The 21,660-nt window shown below is 44.2% G+C and overlaps 1 protein-coding gene across 1 annotated transcript in view; it reads left to right on the top strand.

Annotated features, from left to right (window-relative positions):
- Positions 1 to 21,660, top strand: part of IQCA1 (IQ motif containing with AAA domain 1) — a 171,526-nt gene that overhangs the window by 24,882 nt on the left and 124,984 nt on the right. The window contains exon 5 of the mRNA XM_052637841.1: positions 12,219 to 12,424. Coding sequence (XP_052493801.1) covers positions 12,219 to 12,424 — 206 coding nt within the window. The remainder of the gene's footprint in view (positions 1 to 12,218; positions 12,425 to 21,660) is intronic.

Below are 21,660 nucleotides of genomic sequence, written 5' to 3'. Positions count from 1 at the left end.
ACTTCTTCATAAAAACAATGGACTTTAAGAGAGATCAGATAAAAATCTCTGTGAATTATAAACTTGTATTTCATGATACCAGGAATGTAAAACATTACCTGAAAAATGTAAGAATTGGTTATTTCTCTCAATGATTAGATAAGGGGAATTCCTATCGCTTTATTTTGACACAAAATCATGACTTTGACTTACATATTAAAGCAAATTCAGATCACTGGTTTTATAACGTTGTTTTTTAAATTGATTCTGTATTTCTTATTCTAGATTCACTTTGAAAGTACTTTTAGGGTTTTTTCCTAGTCAAAAGTTGTACATTCTCATGTTCTCATTATACTCAACTTAGACAATAGGCTCATTTTGTTAGACATTCTAATGCATATTTTTATTGAGTATTATATGTGTGATTTTTGTTTTTTTTCAACTGACCTTATGTCATTAAGTGAATTCTAACAGTGTCTCAATTGTGAATTCAAGTAGAGAAATGCCTCCTGGGGCTTATAAATATTTCTTGGGAATGGTGTGTGTGTGTTTGCACCTGCATACTTGCTACATTTATTTATTTCATCTACTTGGAATTTACTTTTGTATATATATTAAATATATATATTGGCATTAGTGGTAAAGAATCCACCTGCCAGTGCAGGAGACCTAAGAGACTTGGGTTCAATCCCTGAGTCAAGATTGAAGATCCCCTGAGGAGGAAGTGGCAACCCATTCCAGTATTCTTGGCTGGAGAATCCCATGGACAGAGGAGCCTGGTGGGCGACAGTCCATGGGGTCGCAAAGAGTCGGACACAACTGAGCATCTGAGCACATTGACCTAAGATGAGTCTTTTAAGACTATCTTTTTTCCACGTAATTGATTTAAATGTATAGTTTGGCTGATGCCTTTTGTAAATAAGATCTTGAATTTTGTCATATACTTGTTTCACAGATTTAGAAATGACTTTCATGTCTTTCTCTTATCCCTGGGACTTTTTTTACCTGGTGCAGTTCAGATCAGTTCAGTCGCTCAGTCGTGTCCAACTCTTTGTGACCCCATGGACTGCAGCACGCCAGGCCTCCCTGTCCTGGTAGCCCCTAACATCCTTGGGTTTCACCCGCTAAGATGTTGGTACCCCTAGTGTAACAATAAAGCACAACCAGGTGCCAGGCTCCTTGGCTGGCTTTGGGCTCCGTGGACTCCTCAAAGCCTAATGCCATCCCATCCTTAGTAGAACCGGTGCCTTGTTAGCTATCACAGAGGCGGCAAGTGGCCCTGCCAAGAAGTAAACCAGGGATTCTATCCCCAAACCCCCGAGCATGGCCTTGGATCACAGAAGCTAGGGGTCAGTGGCTGCCTCTGCCATCTGCCTGCTGTGTGAATTAGGGAACATTAACCAGCCTCTCTAGTTCCATTTCATTGTTTGCTGCTGTTTTTTCCCATTTCTTTATATGGTAAGAATACCTGCCTGGCTGGCTTGCTGTAAGGCCTAAAACATTGTTTCTGTCCAGTGAGCGTGCACAGCAGAAACTCAGGAAGTCATCCTGTGTCTCCCTCTGTGACTCCTCTCGTATTCCTCCCTCCTCCGTCTCTCCTTCTCTGCCTGTTCCCCTTCCTCCCCCTCCCCACCTCAACTCTCCCCTTCCCCTCTTCCTTCCTCTTTTCCATCTCCTCCTCCCCCTCCCTTTCCTCTTCTTTCCGTTTATCATCATCCTTGTAGACTCTGTAGGCCGTATGGCTTCTGTCCCAGCTATTCAGGGTAGCCATTGTAGTGTGAAAGCTACGATAGACAACATGTAAATGAATGGGGATGTCTGCATTCCAGTAAAACTTTATGCACAAAAATAATGGGCCAGGTTTGACCTGTGGGCTCTCAGTGACTAAACCATTTTCTAGAGCCAACTAGTTTTTCCTCAAACCTGATTATTATCAGAATCACTTAAAGATTTTACCAAACTACAATATTTATTTGCTTCTACCTCACCACCAGGGTGGAACTAGGAGTCTATACTTTTTTTTAATGCTCTTCACAATTTTGAGAAAAATGTGAACATGGAAAAAAAGAACTTACTAGTATATCTGAGGATGTATTCCATCTGAAATAATTTTCCTGAACAAGTTCAGTTCAGTTTAGTCACTCAGTCGTGTCCCACTCTTTGCAGCCCCATGGACTGCAGCACGCCAGGCTTCCCTGTCCATCACCAACTCCCGGAGCTTACTCAAACTCACGTCCATCATGTCAGTGATGCCATCCAGCCATCTCATCCTCTGTCGTCCCCTTCTCCTCCCACCTTCAATCTTTCCCAGCATCAGGGTCTTTTCCAATGAGTCAGTTCTTTGTATCAGGTGGCCAAAGTACTGGAGTTTCAGCTTCAGCATCAGTCCTTCCAATGAATAGTCAGGACTGATTTCCTTTAGAGTGGACTGGTTGGATCTCCTTGCAGTCCAAGGGACTCTCAAGAGTCTTCTCCAACACCACAGTTCAAAGCATCAATTCTTCAGCACTCAGCTTTCTTTATAGTCCAGCTCTCACATCGGTACATGGCCACTGGAAAAACCATAGCCTTGACTAGATGGACCTTTGTTGACAAAGTAATGTCTCTGCTTTTTAATATGCTATCTAGGTTGGTCAAAACTTTTCTTTCAGGGAGCAAGCGTCTTTTAATTTCATGGCTGCAATCACCATCTGCAGTGATTTGGGAGCCCCCAAAATAAAGTCTCTCACTGTTTCCACTGTTTCCCCATGTATTTGCCATGAAGTGATGGGCCCAGATGCCATGGTCTTAGTTTTTCACTCCCCTCTTTCACTTTCATCAAGAGGCTCCTTAGTTCTTCGCTTTCTGCCGTAAGGGCGGTGACCCTGAAAAAAGTGGCTACTAAAAACAAGAAAGGAGCAAATATAAAATGAGAAAGAATTTTGGGAAGATAAAGGCATGCTCAAAAAGCAAAACAATAATAACCCTCCTAATATTCTAAATAATTCCATATAATAAATGGACATACCTGAAAGCCAAATTGATTGTGAAAGGTAAATCTTTGGTAGCACAATGCAAGCGAATAAACAAGAGATGGAAAATACAAGAGAAAAGTTCAGATCAAACTGGTGGTCTGCCATTTATGCAATATTTATTGCAGGAGAAACAGAAAAAGAAGGAAAATTTACAGAGAGGAAGACAAAATTCTTTTTTTTTAAGTAACATCTCTTCATTTTACTTACTCATTTTGGCCACGCCATGTGGCAAGCAACATCTTAGTTCCCTTACCAGAGATCCAGCCAGTGCATTGGAAGCACAGAGTCTTTAACCACTGGACCACCAGCGAAGTCCCAAGAAGTAATTCTTTATATTGAATTGACCCACCAAATGGGGAATGTGATACATGAAGAAATGCACTCACCCAGATTCATTGTGATGAACTTTCAAAAGTCTGTAAAGCATCCTAAGAGCGGAAAAGCTCATCTACAAAGCAGCAGACATTAAAGTCCCAACAGACTAGTTTCTGGCAGCTCTGCCTGTTAGAAGTATTCTCCAAGGTTGCTAGTAAACTGCCATTTGAGGGGGAGGGACCAAGAAGTATTCTCCAAGGTTGCTAGGAAACTGCCATTTGAGGGGGAGGGACCAAATGAAGACATTTTAGAAATGCAAGTACTTAGAATATTTATGGCTGACTATATCCATTCTGAAAGTTATACTCAAGGACATGCTTCAACAAAATGAGAAGTGAATAAGAGAATGAAGAGTAAATAGAGAAACCAAAACAGTGGTTAAATCTAAATAGTTACTAATTTTTAAAATTAGTCACAATCTGTGATTATAGAATAGAAGTTTGGGGGAATAAAAGTGAACACGTGCAGAGCTCCTAGACTTGCTTAAAGAAATGGTAGAGATACTAATGAATTCTAGACATAGATAGAAATACAGGTGATAATTATTGTGTTTTAAAAACTTCAGAATAACTGGCAGAAGATGAAAAATAAGATGTACAATTTATTAACCACTACATGGCAAGAATGAACAAAGCTTACTGCGTAAACCCAGCAAAAGGTGTTTGTTAGTCACTCAGTCACGTCTGACTCTTTGAGACCCCGTGGACTGTAGACCACCAGGCTCCTCTGTCCATGGAATTCTCCAGGCAAGAATACTGGAGTAGGTTGCCATTCCCTTCTGCACGGTGTCTTGCTGACTGAGGGATTGAACCTGGGTCTCCTGCAGGCAAATTCTTTACTGTCTGAGCCATCAAAAGACAGGAAAGGGAAAACAAGAAATTGTGTTAAAAAGTATAAGATGGCAGAATTAGCTCCAAATATTTTGCTTATCTAAATGAATAAAGATCCTCTTTTCTGTCATTCTCAGACTGAATTTTAATACCCAGTTATATGCTGTTGAAAGGGAGAAACTTCAAACAAACTGATGCTGAGAAGTTTAAAACAAAGGAACATAAGAGATGCATCAGTGTTGTCCAGTTGCTCAGTCATGTCCGACTCTTTTGTGACCCCGTGGACTGCAGCACACCTGGCTTTCCTGTTCTTCACCATCTCCCGGAGCTTGCTCAAACTCATGTCTGTTGAGCCAGTGATGCCATCCAACCATCTCGTCCTCTGTTGTCCCCTTCTCCTGCCTTCAGTCTTTCCCAGCGTCAGGGTCTTTTCAGTGAGTCAGCTCTTTGAATCAGGTGGCTAAAGTATTGGAGCTTAAACTTCAGCATCAGTCCTTCCAATTAGTATTCAGGGTTGATTTCTTTTAGAAATCACCATGGAAGTTCGTGACTGACTGGTTTGATCTCCTTGCAGTCCAAGGAACTCAAGGGTTTTCTCCAACACCACAATTCAAAAGCATCAGGTCTTCAATACTCAGTTTTCTATATGGTCCAGCTCTCACATCTGTACATGACTACTCGAAAAACCATAGCTTTGACTAGAAGGACTTTTCTTGTCAAAGTAATGTCTCTACTTTTAATATGCTGTCTAGGTTTGTCATAGCTTTTCTTCCAAAGAGCAAGTGTCTTTTAATGTCATGGCTGCAGTCACCATCCCCAGTGATTTTGGAGCCCAAGAGAATAAAGTCTGTCACTGTTTCCATTGTTTCCCCATCTATTTGCCATTAAGTGTTAGGACCAGATGCTATGATCTTCCTTTTTTGAATGTTGAGTTTTAAGCCAGCTTTTTCACTCTCCTCTTTCACCTTCATCAATAGGGTCTTTAGTGCTCTTCTGTCTCTGCCATAAGGGTGGTGTCATCTGCGTATCTGAGCTTATTCGTCTACGGCAATCTTGATTCCAGCTTGTGCTTCATCCAGCCTGGCATTTCGCATGATGTACTCTGAATATAAGTTAAATAAGCAGGGTGACAATATACAGCCTTGACATACTCTTTTCCCAGTTTTGATACAGTCTGTTGTTCCCTGCCCAGTTCTAACTGTTGCTTCTTGACCTGCACACAGGTTTCTCAGGAAGCACATAAAGTGGTCTGGTATTTTCCATCTCTTCCAGTTTGCTGTGATTTTCCAGTTTGTTGTGATCCACACAGTTAAAGGCTTTAGCATAGTTAGTGAAGCAAAGTAGATGTTTTTCTGGAATTCTGTTGCTTTTTCTGTGATGCAACAGATTTAGGCAATATGATCTTGGATTCCTCTGCCTTTTCTAAATCCAGCTTGAACATCTGGAAGTTTTTGGTCCACTTACTGTTGAAGCCTGGCTTGGAGAATTTTGAGCATTATTTTACTAGCGTGTGAGATGACTGCAATTGTGCAATAGCTTGAGCATTCTTTGCCATTGCCTTTCTTTGGGATTGGAATGAAAACTGACCTTTTCCAGTCCCTTGGCCATTGCTGAGTTTTCCAAATTTGCTGGCATATTGAGTGCAGCACTTTCACAGCATCATCTTTGAGGATTTGAAGTAGCTCAGCTGGAATTCCATCACCTCTACTAGCCTTGTTCCTAGTGATGCTTCCTAAGGCCCACTTGACTTCACACTGTAGGATGTCTGGCTGTAGGTTAGTGACCACACCTTCCTTGTTATCCAGCTCATGACGATCTTTTTTGTACAGTTTTTCTGTGTATTCTTGGCATCTCTTCTTAATATCTACTGCTTCTGTTAGGTCTATACCATTTCTGTCTTTTATTGAGCCCATCTTTGCATGAAATCTTCCCTTGGCATCTCTAATATTCTCAAAGAGATCTCCAGTCTTTCCCAATATATTGTTTTCCTGTATTTCTTTGGATTGTTCACTTAGGAAGGCTTTCATATCTCTCCTTGCTGTTCTTTGGAACTCTGCATTTGGATGGGTATATTTTTCCTTTTCTCCTTCGCCTTTTGCATCTCTTCTTTTTTTCAGCTATTCGTAAAGCCTCCTAAGACAGCCATTTTGCCTTTTTGCATTTCTTTTTCTTGGGGATGGTTTTGATCACTGCCTCCTGTACAGTGTTACAAACCTCCATCCATAGTTCTTCAGGCACTCTGTCTATCAGATCTAACTCAAATGTATCAGTGAGTTTGGGTTAACCTGGTAGAGTAAGCGCATGTGTTTTCTTCTTCTTTCTGCCCAGTGAGGAGCGAACTGAGATCCTGTTCTGAGAGGGAGGATTAAGAGAAATTCTGTGTTCACAGCAGTGAGACCCACAGCTCCCTCCCTCTGCTGGGCTCGGGCAGCCATGCTTCTATAGCATCCGGAGCGTGTGGGAGGAGTTCTGTCTGCAGAAACTGACCAGCTCAAACACATTTGGATACTGATATTCAGATACCTCAACAAATATTCAGATAGCCCCAGGCTCCTCTCTCCGTGGGATTCTTCAGGGAAGAATACTGGAGTAGGTTGTCATTCCCTTCTCCAGGGGGTCTTCCTGACCCAGGGATTGAACTCTGGTCTCCCGTGTTGCAGGCAGATTCTTCACCATCAGAGCTACCAGGGAAGTCCATCTTCAGATACCTCCTAGAAAACAGCTCTGACCCCAGCAGTCAGCAGCCACCCTACACAGCTTCCGAACAGGTCTGGGAGCCTCCTCCTAAATAAGGGTGAGCATCAAAGAGTTGCCAGTCACTTAGGAGAGACAGAGATGCAGCAGAAAAGAAATTGGAAGGAGAAAGAGGAAGAGAATAAAAATGAAAAATGAAATTCTGAAAGTAATAACCTTAGAGAAACAAAAACAGATTATTGAATCCAGGAATTAAAATACCATGCCCCCCACCAATGGGAAACCAAAAAATAGGACAGTGCTGTTGAAAAGTTAAAATATAATAATAGAAATTTCAAAAAATAAAGTTGAAAGAAAAAGTTAAGGAAATCTCCTAAAAAGTAGCCAGATGACAAAGTGATGGGTGAGGGACGTGTGTAAAGAAAATTGCGGGAGTTCTTGAAAAAAAGAAGGGAACAGAGGAAGGAAATTGTAAAGGAACAGTAACCGAAAACATAAACAACAACAAAAAAAAAAACTTACAACAAAAGGCTCGGGAGTTTCAGATCTAAACTGGGCCCTGGCTTTCGGTTGTAGCCATATCTTGGCTATTGTGAATAAGGCTGTAGTGAACATGGGGTGTAGATATCTCTTTAGGTCATTTCCTTTGAATTCAGTTTAGTTCAGTCACTCAGTCGTGTCCGACTCTTTGCGACCCCATGGACTGCAGCACGCCAGGTCTCCCTGTCCATCACCAACTGCCGGAGTTTACTCAAACTCCTGTCCATCGAGTCAGTGATGCCATCCAACCATCTCATCCTCTGTCGTCCTCTTCTCCTCCTGCCCTCAATCTTTCCCAGCATCAGGGTCTTTCCCAATGAGTCAGCTCTTCACACCAGGTGGCGAAGGTATTGGAGTTTCAGCTTTAGCATCATTCCTTCCAATGAACACCCAGGGCTAATTTCCTTTAGAATGGACTGGTTGGATCTCCTCTCAAGAGTCATCTCCAACACCACAGTTCAAAAGCATCAATTCTTCGGCGCTCAGCCTTCTTCACGGTCCAACTCTCACATCCATAGGAATACATACACAGAAGTAGGACTGCCAGGTCATACAGTAGTTCTGTTTTTAATTTTTTGAGGAACCTCCAGAGTGGCTGCACCAATTTACATTCCCATCGACAGTGCACAAGGGTTCCAGTTTCCCGTCTTTTCTCTACTTGATAGTAGCCATTCTGACAGAGGTGAGGTGCTGTCTCTCGTGGTTTCAGTTTGCATTTTCCTGATGATCAGTGATGGTGACACATTTTCTTATACCTGTTGGCCATTTGTGTGTCTTGTTTGGCAAAAATTGTCTCTTAGTTCCTTGCCTGTCCAGGCTATTTTTAAGTTGCATATGTTCTTTATATTTTTTCCACACTCCTTATTGGATATGTGGTTTGTAAATATTTGCTCCCTTCCTGTAGGTTGCGTTTTTATTTTGTTTCTTGTTTCCTTGCTGTGCAGAAACTTCTTAGTTTGGTATAGTTCGACTTGTCTAGTTTTGCTTTTGTTGCCCGTGTTTTTGGTGTCATACCCCAAAAAATTATTGCTAAGACAACTGTCAAGAAGCCTCTTCTTTATTTCTTGAGTTGTTTTCTGGCTTCATGTTTTATGTTTAAGTCTTTAATCCATTTTGAGTTGATGTTTGTATATAGCGTGAGATCAGGGCTCAGTTTCATTCTCCTTCATGTTCCCAACACCATTTATTGAAGCAGCTAATCTTTCCCTGTTGTTTTGGATTTGGGGGTATGATACTCTTGGGGAAACAGTTACTGAAGTTTTACCAATTAGGTCTATGTAAAATGAACATATTTTTTAAAACCGCAGAAACACATGCATATAATGATGGAAGTTTTTCAAAGTGACACAGGAGCCAACTGGAAGAGCTCCCAGTGATCAAAACTGGGACAATTTGAAAAGAAAACAATAAAGTAGTACTGGATTATAACCCGAAGTGGAAAATGAATATCCATGAGGCCATACGGATAAAAATACAAGATCAAGTAAATTAACAAATGTGAGCAAACCGACAAATCATCTATGCTGCGTGATCCCAAATAATTTTAGAAACTTATCCTCAAGGAGAGGAACTTAACTTTTGACTTTTTAACTGGGGGTGCACTTAATGACTTTCTTCCAAAGAGGGCAGTGTGAAGTCTAAGTCAGGTGACCCAGGGAAGCATCATCAGCTGTAAGTCTTGCTGACAGTGTGCACCCTTGATACGACGTGATGAAAATGGCACTTTATCTCTGTGGCCTTTCTCTTACTCGTCCATAATCCCAGCCTAATCATTACCAGGTAGAGCTATGTGTCAGTGTAATTGGTTTCCCATATAAATCTGTGCATTTTATCTTTGGTGGTGGTTTGGCTGCTGAGTCATGTCCGACTCTTTGTGACCCCACGGGCTATAGCCCGCCAGGCTCCTCTGTCCATGGGATTTCCCAGGCAGGAATACTGGAGTGGGTCGCCATTCCTTCTCCAGGGGATCTTCCCTACTCAGAGGTCGAACCTAGGTCTACTGCACTGCAGGCAGATTCTTTACCAACTGAGCCACCAGGGAAGCCTGCATTTGAAAACGTTATTTTGAGAGGAAATCCGTAGACTTCCCCGGACTGACAAAGGTACTGAGGCACAAACCAGGTTGAGAACTGCTGGTCTGTGTGAACATTATCAGACGTGCTAGCTCTTTCTCCGCATACCCACCCCATCTCCTCTACCCACAGTCCACGTTCGCACTCCTCTTCAGGCCCTTGGCTTATCTTGTTCACTTTTCCAGGAAGAGGAAGATTCGTTTATGCTTCTGATTTGGCAAAAAAATCTTTTGAGGTTGGTTAGCTCAGCTTTTGGAGAAGGAAATGGCAACCCACTCCAGTATTCTGGCCAGGGTAATCCCATGTACAGAGGAGCCGGGCGGGCTGCAGTCCATGGGGTCACAATAGAGCAGGACAGGACTTAGCCACTAAACAACAAGAAGCTTTGCCCTGATTCCGAGGGCTCTTTAACTATCCCATCCCAAAGAGCCTCTTTGGGAAGAAAGGCCCACAGAGGTGGGCAGTGGAGGGGTATGCAGATGACCAAGGAGTCACAGACAACTGAGTTCTGATCTCGGATGTGCCCAGGCCCCAGGCTCTGTGCTCTGTGTGCCCAGTCATGCCCAACTTTGCGACCCCATGGACTGTAGCCCGCCAGGCTCCTCTGTCCATGGAATTTTCCAGGAAAGAATACTGGAGTGGGTTGCATTTCCTCCTCCAGGAGATCTTCCCGACCCAGGAATTGAACCCACATCTCCTGCATAATGCTTAACCATGACTCTCTGGAAAGAAACACATGCGTATGTATTCAGACCTATGTTTATTACCATGTCATTGATATAGGATATGTACATGCAATTTACAAATAATTGTGAAATATGCACTTCTCTTCCTTGCACATTCAACGTAGCTGTGGATTCTCTCAGAGCACCTTCCTTGATTTTTACTAAACCCATGTATCTGTTGTCAGCCTGTGGTTGCAGTTGACGAATGAGTGTCGTTTCAGTGTGCATGTCGACTGATACTTTTCTTTGTGTTAATGAGGAAGATGAAAGTGAAACAGGAAAATCTATGGCGGGATGTCACTCATTCAACTTTTTTTTTAAGTCAAGGACTCCTTTGCTGAATCAGATGATAGTTTCTGACACAGACATGACACACTTTTATGTGTATCTGCACTTTTATTTTCCCTACCACTTTCATAAGTCTGCACAGTCAGATCAAAGTAGTAACTCAAGCCTTCATCTGTCGTATTTGCTCATTTCTAGACTTTATTTTTCGGGGCTCCAAAATCACTGCAGATGGTGATTGCAGCCATGAAATTAAAAGACGCTTCCTCCTTGAAAGAAAAGTTATGACCAACCTAGATAGCATATTCAAAAGCAGAGACATTACTTTGCCAACAAAGGTCCGTCTAGTCAAGGCTATGGTTTTTCCAGTGGTCATGTATGGATGTGAGAGTTGGACTGTGAAGAAAGCTGAGCACCGAAGAATTGATGTTTTTGAACTGTGGTGTTGGAGAAGACTCTTGAGAGTCCCTTGGACCGCAAGGAGATCCAACCGGTCCATTCTGAAGGAGATCAGCCCTGGGATTTCTTTGGAAGGACTGATGCTGAAGCTGAAGCTCCAGTACTTTGGCTACCTCATGTGAAGAGTTGACTTATTGGAAAAGACTCTGATGCTGGGAGGGGCTGGGAGCAGGAGGAGAAGGGAACAACAGAGGATGAGATGGCTGGATGGCATCACTGACTCGGACGTGAGTCTGAGTGAACTCCGGGAGTTGGTGATGGACAGGGAGGCCTGGCGTGCTGCGATTCATGGGATCGCAGAGAGTCGGACACGACTGAGCGACTGAACTGAACTGAACTGACTGATGGTGTAAATATTCCCGTAGCCGACTTCAAGCTGCTAACCTGAATGAACATGGGAAGATCCGCACAGAAGTACAGGATTGTACAGTATGTCATACGAACAAGACAGACCTAATAACATCAAGAGCAGAGAAGACAATAAAATCCAGCACAAAATATTATGAATCAGTGCGTTTTTAGTATTGGCAGCTTGTGTTGTCAGCATGATTTATTCTTTTTGTAATTTTGTGTGTTTACTTCTGGCTGTGCTGTGGGTCTTTGTTGCTTTTCTCTGGTTGGAGCAGGGGCTGCTGTCTAGTTGTGTGCACAGGCTTCTCGGTGTGATGGCTTCTGTTGTGTGGAGCACGGGCTCCGGGGTGTGAGGGCTTCAGTAGTTGTGGCACACGAGCTTAGACATTCTGCAGCATGTGGAGTCTTCCCGGACCAGGGATTGAACCCACGTCCCTTGCAGTGGCAGGTGGATTCTTATCCAATGGACCACCAGGGAAATCCTGGTAGCGTTTTTCTCTTGAAATCAGAACACCCAAACTCTTTTCATCGGTTCTTGCTTTCTTACTCTATATTCTTTTCTCTCCCCCTAACCAAGAAGATTTAGAAAAGCTTCACTTTCTGTAACTTGAAAGATTTTTGAACGATTTACCAAGTATGCGTTTTTTAAGCTACCTACCCCCACCCCCAGCCAGTTTCTCGAAAATGTACGAAGTGATCTGATCCTTCCTCCCCACGGTGGCGAATCACTCCTTCAAGTTCTCCTGCCAGATCTGATTCTTTCATTCTGTTTGTACTTCTTAAGGGCCCTGGGTAAGACACTATTGAAGATACTGACATGTTTCACTAGTGTCTGATGTTTTTCACCAGCACTATAACCTTCATGATCTCAAACCTTTTGGCCTGTATTTTCAGAATCCACCTCCTTTGTTTAATGAAGTCAGTGCTGCAATGATCCAGGCTGACAGGCTGTCCCACCTGAGGAATAAGGTGCAGATAAAGCACGAAGAGGAATACAGAGATGCCTTAGTCACAATCAAGGATGACCTGAAACTCACAGAGGGTCCCGACATCAAGGAGAACCTTCAGGATCAGATCCGTCATTGGTTCATCGAATGCAGGTGAGTGCAGGGCGTCTGTCCTGACAGTCTCTTCTGTGGTGGGTGATGTCCTGGGATATTTTTAAGCATAGAAATATCCTGATATAGATTCATGTGCTTTTCTGGCTTCATTTTAGAAAAGTAGAAAGGCTAAGAGTTGAAGGGCAGGGAAGCCTGGTGTGCCAGAGTCCATGGGGTCGCAGAGTTGGGCACGACTGAGCCACTGAACAGCAACGAATCCCTGCGGTAGGCGGATGGCCTCTGCTGACCCCACCTCTTCCCCCGCTGATGCCCTCCCCTCCTTGCGTGTGATGCAGACCTAGAACTTCAGTTCTAAAGGAAAGAATGCGGCAAAAGCGACAGCGAACTTGCTGTCTTGCTTGCCTCCCGGTCCCTCACTTGCTTTCTCCCTCTGACTCTGAGAGCGGTCAGGTGCTGCCCAGCGGAAGGGCCCACTTGGAAGGAGCTGACAGAGGTTCCTGGCAACAGCCAGCAAGGAGCCTAGGGCCTCCTTCCAGCCTGAGACAAACAGAGTCCGGTCCACAGTCACGTGTGTGAACTCAGGGCCTTCTTCCCTGGGCGAGCCTTCCAGAGAGGCTGCGGCACCAGCCAGCACTGACTGCAGCCTCGAAGGGGCAGAGACCCTGAGACACGGGTATTCTGCTAAGCCACACCTGGTTCCCCTGCCACAGTAATGTGTATCGTTTCAGTCACTGACTGTTGGGGTGACTTACCATGCAGCAACAGGTGTCTGACATACATCAGTTACTTTACAGTGATTCAGAAAAACCTAAGCAGTCGGTAAGCTTTTCTTGCGTTAACTCTGTGTGGGATCTTAACACAGCATCTCCTCAATAATCCTTAAATTTTATAACAAAGATTCTTTCGGAATGTTTGATATCAGAGTCACATGGTTTTGATTGGGGAGCTCGTCTTTTATTATATAAATAGAGCTTTTAAATATTTATGATTTCTTAAAATTCAAAATTGATTACTTTTGTGAGTTTTTCTCTTTATATGTGTTTTCAGGGATATTTTATAGCAAAACGGGTTCTCTTTTATCAGCTTCCTCCTCACTCTTCATTGTGGTGATGGTTTCGTGGAGACATAAAATATTCATAGATAGGTAGATAGGTATCTCAAACTTACCAAATTTCACCTTTAAATATGAACGCTTGTGTGTGCGCCATCGCTCAGTCATGTGCAGCTCATTGCAGCCCGGTGGACTGCAGCGCACCAGGCTCCTCTGTCCTTCGCTACCTCCTGGAGTTCGCTCAAACTCATGTCCGTTGAGTCGGTGATGGTGTCCAACCGTCTCATCCTCTGCCACCCTCTTCTCCTTTCTCATGGCGAAGGGGCTTGTGCAGCTCAATAAAGCTGTGAGCCATGCCGTGCAGGGCCGCCCAAGACGAACAGGTCACGGTGGAGAGTTCTGAAAAAGTGAGGCCCACTGAAGGAGCGAACGGCAAACCTCTCCAGTATTCCCCACTGCTAGAACCCCATGAACGTGAACAGTGTATTACATATTAAGTATACATCCATGAAGCTGTTAGCAAATATGTCAAAGAAAAGATACAGTTACCAGCATAACTATAAGATGTTAGCGTCTCATTTTTTAAAAATAGCATGTCTTCTGTTACTCAAATACCAAAACTGAGTATTCTAATCACTTGTTCTCAGATTGCCCCACCACTGCCCTCCACTAAACCCCCGCTTTCAGTATAGGAAAAGCTTAACAGGTAGCAGTCTCTTCTGGTTTAAAATAGTCTCTTTAAGGTTAACTATGTACTTTGAGTATATCTGCAGTCAGATATACTTGAGATGCCTCCCCATCACGAATGTCCCCTCATGGCATCTGACTGCAGAGCGAAGTCACCAATCCTTGCACCAGCTGGGAGCCGGGGCGGCGAATCCCTGGGCAGCTGCAGTTCCAGCCTCTCGTCTCCTGAACAGGCCTCATACCGCTGGGATGCTGAGTCCTTCCCAAGCCCCATGTTCCCCAGGAGCACCTGGGGTGCCATGCTCAGGCCTCCGGAGACCAGTGGGCTCTCACCAGCAGGTCCCCTGCTCCCGGCTCCATCCAACCCCCTTGCGTGCCGCACGCACAGGAAGACACCTCACGTCGCCCAGGCGGTCTGTGATGCTCTCCAGGCACTCCGGGGTCTCTGCCCGGGTCTCAGCACTCATCCCCTCCTGGTCTGAGACTTTGGAGGTTGGGGCCCAAGGTCCCAGTGGTGTCCTCACGCCTCTGCCTTCTCTTCCCCGTTGGCCTGGACCCCCAGCGTATTGTTCAGCTTCAGCCCCTTAATGACACCCCCGCTCAGGGCCACCCTGCGATTCCTTTCTGTCTCCCCGTTGGGCTCTGCTGGCGCCCTCCCTGTTCCTCCTGCAGGCGGTCTGCGTGAGCACACACACCGGAGCCTGAGGACAGCTGTGCAGCCTCGAAGGGGCTCAGCCTCTCTGTGCCGTCCGTCTCCTCACCTGTGACACGTGGGCAAGACTCAGACCCGTTTCGTGGGGTTGTTGAGTGACGAGCGACTTAGCCCCAGAGGCAGGCCCTAATTACTCCCGCTGAGTTGTAGCCAGCTGCTCACCCCTGGGCCCCTCCCTTGAAGCAGTGGACGGCCCGTGAGGACGGTGCCCACTGCAGAGAAGGGACGGTGGTGATCATGTCTCCCCTCCAAGCGGTGGCCTGTGCAGACCGGCAGGGCCGAGGTTTTCTGTTCTTATCTGATTACCTAACTGTGTCTGGAGGAAATGCACTCGGGATGGTTTTCTGCAATCATGGAAATTTAGGTAGAAAGGCAGCTCTTTCAAAAGAATTGCCTTCTGTTTAAATTATCTTGGTTTATAACTGAAACCTTCCTTTTCATAGTTAACAAAGATGATCTGCCCTCTGTTCGTGAACTTTCCTTATCAGGAACTTTTTTCTCTTTTCTGAGGACTTCAGAGAACAAATGTGCGCAAATACATTTCCTGCAGATGAAATAATTCTTTACTTTTTAAAAAAAGATTCTTATTTGTTCATTTCTTTTTGACTCCTGGACCAAGAATTGAACCAGTGTCCCCCACATTGGCAGGGAGAGTCTTAACCACATAACCATTCTTAACCACCAGGGACGCCCTCTTTACTTTTATATAAACTTTTAAAATCCAGTTTAAAAGGTAACATAACAAAATTGAAAAGCACTTTGTACAGTTATAACTCCAAATAAGCTAAAATATATAAATATATATATATAAAATATATAAAAACCACTTAACCATTCTAAACCACTAGGGAAGCCCTCTTTACTTTTATATAAACTTTTAAAACCCAGTTTAAAAGCTGACATAACCAAATGAAAGCACTGTGTACAATTATAACCCCAAATAAGCTAAAATATATATAATCTATACCCACATATACAAAGATATATTCATACGTGGATTTAAAAATATGTGTTTGTGTATGCACGGAAAATTTTTGAAAGGGTTCACTAGAAACTTTGTTAGCATGGCTACCACTGGGGACAAGAATAATGGTTTTGTTGTTGTTGTTCAGTTAGTCAAGTCAGTTGTGACTGACTCTTTGTGACCCCATGGACTGCAGCACGCCAGCCAAGCTTCCCTGTCCTTTACCATCTCTCAGAGCTTGCTCAAGCTCATGTCCATTGAGTTGGTGATACCATCCTTGTCCCCTTCTCCTCTTGCCTTCAGTCTTTTTCCCAGCAACAGGGTCTTTTCTAATGAGTCAGTTCTTCATGTCAGGTGGCCAAAGTAGTTGAAGCTTCAGCTTCAGCTTCAGTCCTTCCAATGAATATTCAGGACTGATTTCCTTTAGGATGGACTGGTTGGATCTCCTTGTTGTCCAAGAGACTCTCAAGAGTCTTCTCCAGCACCGCAGTTTGAAAGCATCATTTCTTTGGCACTCAGCCTTCTTTGTGGTCCAGCTCTCACATCCATACATGACCACTGGAAAAACCACAGCTTTGATTATGTGGACCTTTGTTGGCAAAGTAATGTCTCTGCTTTTTAATATGCTGTCTAGGTTGGTCATGGCTTTTCTTCCAAGGAGCACGCGTCTTATAATTTCATGGCTGCAGTCACCATCTGCAATGATTTTGGAGCCCAAGAAAATAAAGTCTCTCACTATTTCTGTTGTTTCCCCATCTATATACCTTGAAGTGATGATACTTCATGTAGTGATGTTACTTTTTATTTTTTATTCTTCTGTACAATTAGAAGTCTTTTATGAGTATTGTTTTTGTAATTAAAAGCCTCATTGAAAATAATTAGAAAGTAAAGAAAGGCATGAAGTTAGTTTGGGATAATCCAAAATAAACATTAAAATGTTAAAACACCCTGTTAAAAACAAACAAACAAAAAAAGTAGATTAATACAATACCTGCAGAGCACTCTTAGAAATTCTCTTTTGATGAGAGAATAGGGTGCCTGGAGGCTGGCTAGTTGAGTTGTCCCCCGATCTGAGATGCTGAAGGGTCATGGGAGACCCTGTGCCTCCTGGGAGCCGCCCTTCCCACTGGCTCTGGGCTTCCTTTGAAGACCCAGCGCTCCCAGCCCAGCCAGTCCCCTTGAGAACATTCCGCCCTGGTATTGCTGACCTGGCAGTTTGGAGGCTAAGTTAGAGCAGGTCCCATGGGTGTGCTGTGTATAATTCACACAGACGTAAAGACCCATTCTTTTGAAGTAATGCAAGATCAAGGGTGGATTTATTTTCATAATTGGATTACATTTATCTGATTGACTTTGATAAAATCCTTTTCTTTGCTTTTTTAAATCAAAGGCAAATAAAAAGCAAATATTGTCTTTTGAAACATGAAACATTGATCAATCCTCAGGATAAATTCCAACAGGGCACACAGTGACAAATAAAAAATGACTAGAAGTTACAATTAATATAAACTCCCATAATTTAGAATACTTATTCTTAGTGCATTTAGTCTATACTTGCAGTTGTCAAAAGTAGGATTTCTTTCTCAAGTCAATTTTTAAATTATTTTAAAAGAAGTCTTTTTCCAATGGTAAAAGTAATACATGCTCACTGTAGAAAATCAAGATTGAGTTTAAGAAGAAAATCTATAATTTTCGTATACAGAGATACCTACTATACAATTTTTTGGCAGATTGCTCTCCAGTATTTTTCTGTCATGTATAATGTATATTTTAATTAGTTTTATTAATCTTTTTTCTAATTAAAAAAAATTAACATTGGATTTCCTTTAGTCCTTAAAATATTTTCCAAAAGAGGTCTTTTTTGATTGTTTAACATTCTATTGGATAGATGCATTGGCTAATGAATCAGTTTTTATAATTTTAATATTTTGCCAAATTGATACGAGAACAGCGACTTCTCAGTAATCTTTTAATTTGCATTCATTGTATGATTTGGAAGAGTTGGAAAACCTTTCGGTCTTTTTGTTGGTAGCATTTCTTCTGTGAACTTCCCAGTCACTCACATGCTTTTCTTTGTGACGTCTCTTTTATTAAGTGATCTCTAAACTATAGTTATTTACATACATTTTTCTGGTGATTGTTAGGTGCTAAGCCATGTCCGACTCTTCAGACCCTGTGGACTGTAGCCTACCAGGCTCCTCTGTCCATGTGATTTCCCAGGCAAGAGTACCAGAGTGGTTTGCCGTTTCCTTCTCCAGGGGACCTTCCCGACCCAGGGACCAAACCTGTGCCTTCTGCATTGGAGGCAGATTCTCTACCACCGAGCCACCAGGAAAGCCCTGCCATGTGTCATTGGAGGCTACCATATTGGATGACGCAGCCATGGGAATACTTGTTCTGAGATCATCTCTTGCTGTAACTGGTATTTCTCTCGGCTTGGGACTTTCGCTGAACTGTCATCTAAGTTTCACTATCCGTGGCTGACCTTCATTTTGAAGTACCTAAAGGAGTCTTGGAAGTGACCTCATCCAAACTCTTCGAGGAGAGCCTTGAAGTCTATGGAACTGTGGACTCTTGTCGTTGAAGATGCTCAGTCTCTTCCCCCATTCCCCACACGGGCATCAGAGCCGCCTGAGTGGCTGTCAGCTCTGATTCTAGGCCTTTGTTTCTTTGCAAACGGTCCCGTGCGGACCGTTTCTCCCCACCCGCATTTTTCATCTTAATTCGTTGAAACTGTGCCTGGCATCCAGCTCACCTTCGATCTAGAGAGAAGTGAGACCCCGGACGGGGTGGCAGCCCTGGGACTGGCCCTGTGGCTTTTCTCCTGGGCTCTTAGCAGACTGCTCTTAACCCGTGTAATCTTGAGGAATCTGGAAATGGTGTAAACGACATAGCCTTGTTCCATTTTTTAAGCCAACACACCAGGAAATACACATTCTTCCTGAAGAGGTCCTGGAATGCTTTGCTAATCTTTTTTTAATTTTGAAGATTCAGTTCAGTTCAGTTGCTCAGTCTTGTCCAACACTTTGCCACTGCACGGACCGCAGCACACCAGGCCTCCCTGTCCATCACCAACTCCCAGAGCTTGCTCAGACTCATATCCATTGAGTCAGTGGTGCCATCCAACCATCTCATCCTCTGTCATCCCCTTCTCCTCCCGCCTTCAATCTTTCCCAGCATCAGGGTCTTTTCCAATGAGTCAGTTCTTCACATCAGGTGGCCAAAGTACTGGAGTTTCAGCACCAGCCCTTCCAGTGAATATTCAGGACTGATTTCCCTTAGTTTGGACTTGGTTGGATCTCTCTCCTGAGAGTCTATGGGACTCTCAGGAGTCTTCTCCAACACCACAGTTCAAAAGCATCAGTTCTTTGGCACTCAGCTTTCTTTATGGTCCAACTCTCACATCCATACGTGACTCCTGGAAAAACCATAGCTTTGACTGGACGGGCCTTTGTTGGCCAAGTAATGGCTCTGCTTTTTAATATGCTGTCTAGGTTGGTCATAGCTTTGAAGATTAAGATAGACTTTGAATGCGGTAAAATTCGCCCTTTTGGGTCAATCAGAAGTGATAGCAAAGAGGCAGGACTCTGGGGTCTTAATGATTTTCATCCTCAGTGCGGTGAGCCTGGCTGAGAAATAAAACGCCTCTGCCCTTTAATCTAATGATGGGAGGGCACCTGTCATGCTCTGAGAAATAAAACGCCTCTGCCCTTTAATCTAATGATGGGAGGGCACCTGTCATGCTCTGTATCGTAAGCAAGTACACTGCAGACCATGCGCACGCAGCAGGGGTGGTCTTGAGAGCCAGGCTGCCTGGGTTCAGATCCCAGATCTAACACTTAACAGGCTGTGTGACCTTGAACCAGTTGTTTAACCTCTCTGTGCCTCTTTCTCCTCATCTTAAAATGAGGGTATTAACAGTATTGACCTCACAGACAGGATAACAGAATAATATATATAAAGCCCTTAGGACAGTGTGTGGCACATGATCCGGCCTCAGTAATTATTTTAAATGACACCATCATATCAATGACAGAAAGAACAGCCAGCGCTGTTATCGGAAAGCCAGCACATTTTCAGACATACAAGCCTGCAACGTGGAAGAGTCGCCATAGTCAAAGTATTCTGCATTTTCATTCCTGGGTCTGGGCCTTTATATTTACAGCCGCGAGCATCTCTTCAAAATGCTACATTCCTGATGGCAGGAGGGACTGGCTGGTGGTGGAGGCGGGGGCGGAAGGGCTGTGAGGGCTGGGAGTGGGGATAAAGCTGAGGGGATAATGACAGGGCAGGCAAACAAAAATTAGACAGGGTGGAATGCGCTTCTAGTCCCCAGGGTGGGGAGCTGGGATGTGACTTGTCTGCAGGAGCAACATGTCTACAGATCACCAGGAAATATACATTCTTCCTGAAGAGGTCCTGGAATGCTTTGCTAATTTTTTTTTTTGAAGATTAAGATTGAGTTTCAATTCAGTAAAATTCGCCCTTTTGGGTACCATTCAGCAAGTGAAACTTTGTGATTTTAAGGTTTGTGGACCTAGACAGACCTATAGACTCCTCTCACTGCCCAGTAGGCCTCCCCAGCCACAAGCAGAAGTCTGCTGAGAATGCTGCTGGGCAGGTGTTTGGAGCAGGGCAGAACCTCAGAGTTTCCCATCAGCCTGGACAAGTGAATGTCTCTTTCAGGAAAGACATTTGGATCTCTCCTATCCAGCTCTGCTGTCCCCGGCTGGGATCTCCTAGGCCCCTGGGTCTGCACCAGCTTCCATCACTGTTCACTCCTTAGGAAGCTGGGCCCTCCTTCTGGACCTGTGTCCCCGACCACTTCTCCTCCAGGAGGGTCTCGCCATGTGCTTCCCATGGATGCTCTTCTGGGACCCCAGGGCTGGGAACCGTTGAGTGTCTTTCTTAGAGTCTGTGACTCACGAGAGGCCATTGATACTCAGGTCCCTTGGTTCAAAAGTCTTGCTGCTCCCACGACACTGAACTCATATCCTCCTTATGAACATCCCAGCAGCCGAAACCCTGACCTGTGCGTCCTGGACTCCTGTGCTGTCATTTCGTGGGAAAGGATGGCAGTTGCCTACAGCCGGGTTGCTCACTGGGTACCGCCTGGAAGCCTGGAGCTTTCCTTGTTCCCAGCTCCTTCTCTGCCCCAGCCTCTGAGCCTCTTTCTGCAGAGCATGGTGACAGTCTATGTCAGTAAACGGGAGAGAGCCACAGAGGAACTGTGGGATTTAAAAATGCTGGCTGACTCCAATTATTTTTGCAGGTGACAAAGCAGACTCAGGGCAGTCAGGTAGCTTGGCTAAAAGCTGGGGTCGCTCCTGGCAGAACTAAAGCCAGGCTGAGCAGAGGCTTTCGGAAGCTTGATCATTGTGTCAAACCAGGATTGGTCCTCAGGGGAAGGTTCAGAATTGTTCAGAGGACTTTGCAGGACATCAAAAAGAAACCACTAGAATGTTCATGATCGATACCTTCCCGGGAATGGAACCACAGCTCTGTCTGTTCTTTGCCTTTATATTCCAGGTTTTCTCCTTTGAGCGTGAGTTCCTTTCAGAAACTAAAAAGAGATTTCAGGAGGATAGAGGGAAACGGATGGCCAGGGGAGGTGACTGCGGGTCATCATTTCGAATTCCTTATGTAATTATAGTTTCAGTAAATCCTCCAAAGCAGCTGTGGTCTGTGGAAGAGACATGAACACGTGTGGATGACTCCTCTGAGAAGATGAAGAGCTTTTTTTCCGCCATTGGCTTTGGTGGAAAATATATTAGCTTGAATGGGGGACATAAGAAGAGGTGGATGAGAAATCAAGGTCTTCGACATTACTCACAGAGGCCTTCGGGACGGGTGCACACCTG

Source organism: Budorcas taxicolor, chromosome 3 (genome assembly GCF_023091745.1).
Source record: "Budorcas taxicolor isolate Tak-1 chromosome 3, Takin1.1, whole genome shotgun sequence".
Classification (NCBI taxonomy): Eukaryota; Metazoa; Chordata; class Mammalia; order Artiodactyla; family Bovidae; genus Budorcas; species Budorcas taxicolor.
The sequence above is the reverse complement of the archived record's forward strand: the minus strand, read 5'-3'. Positions and strand labels throughout refer to the sequence as shown.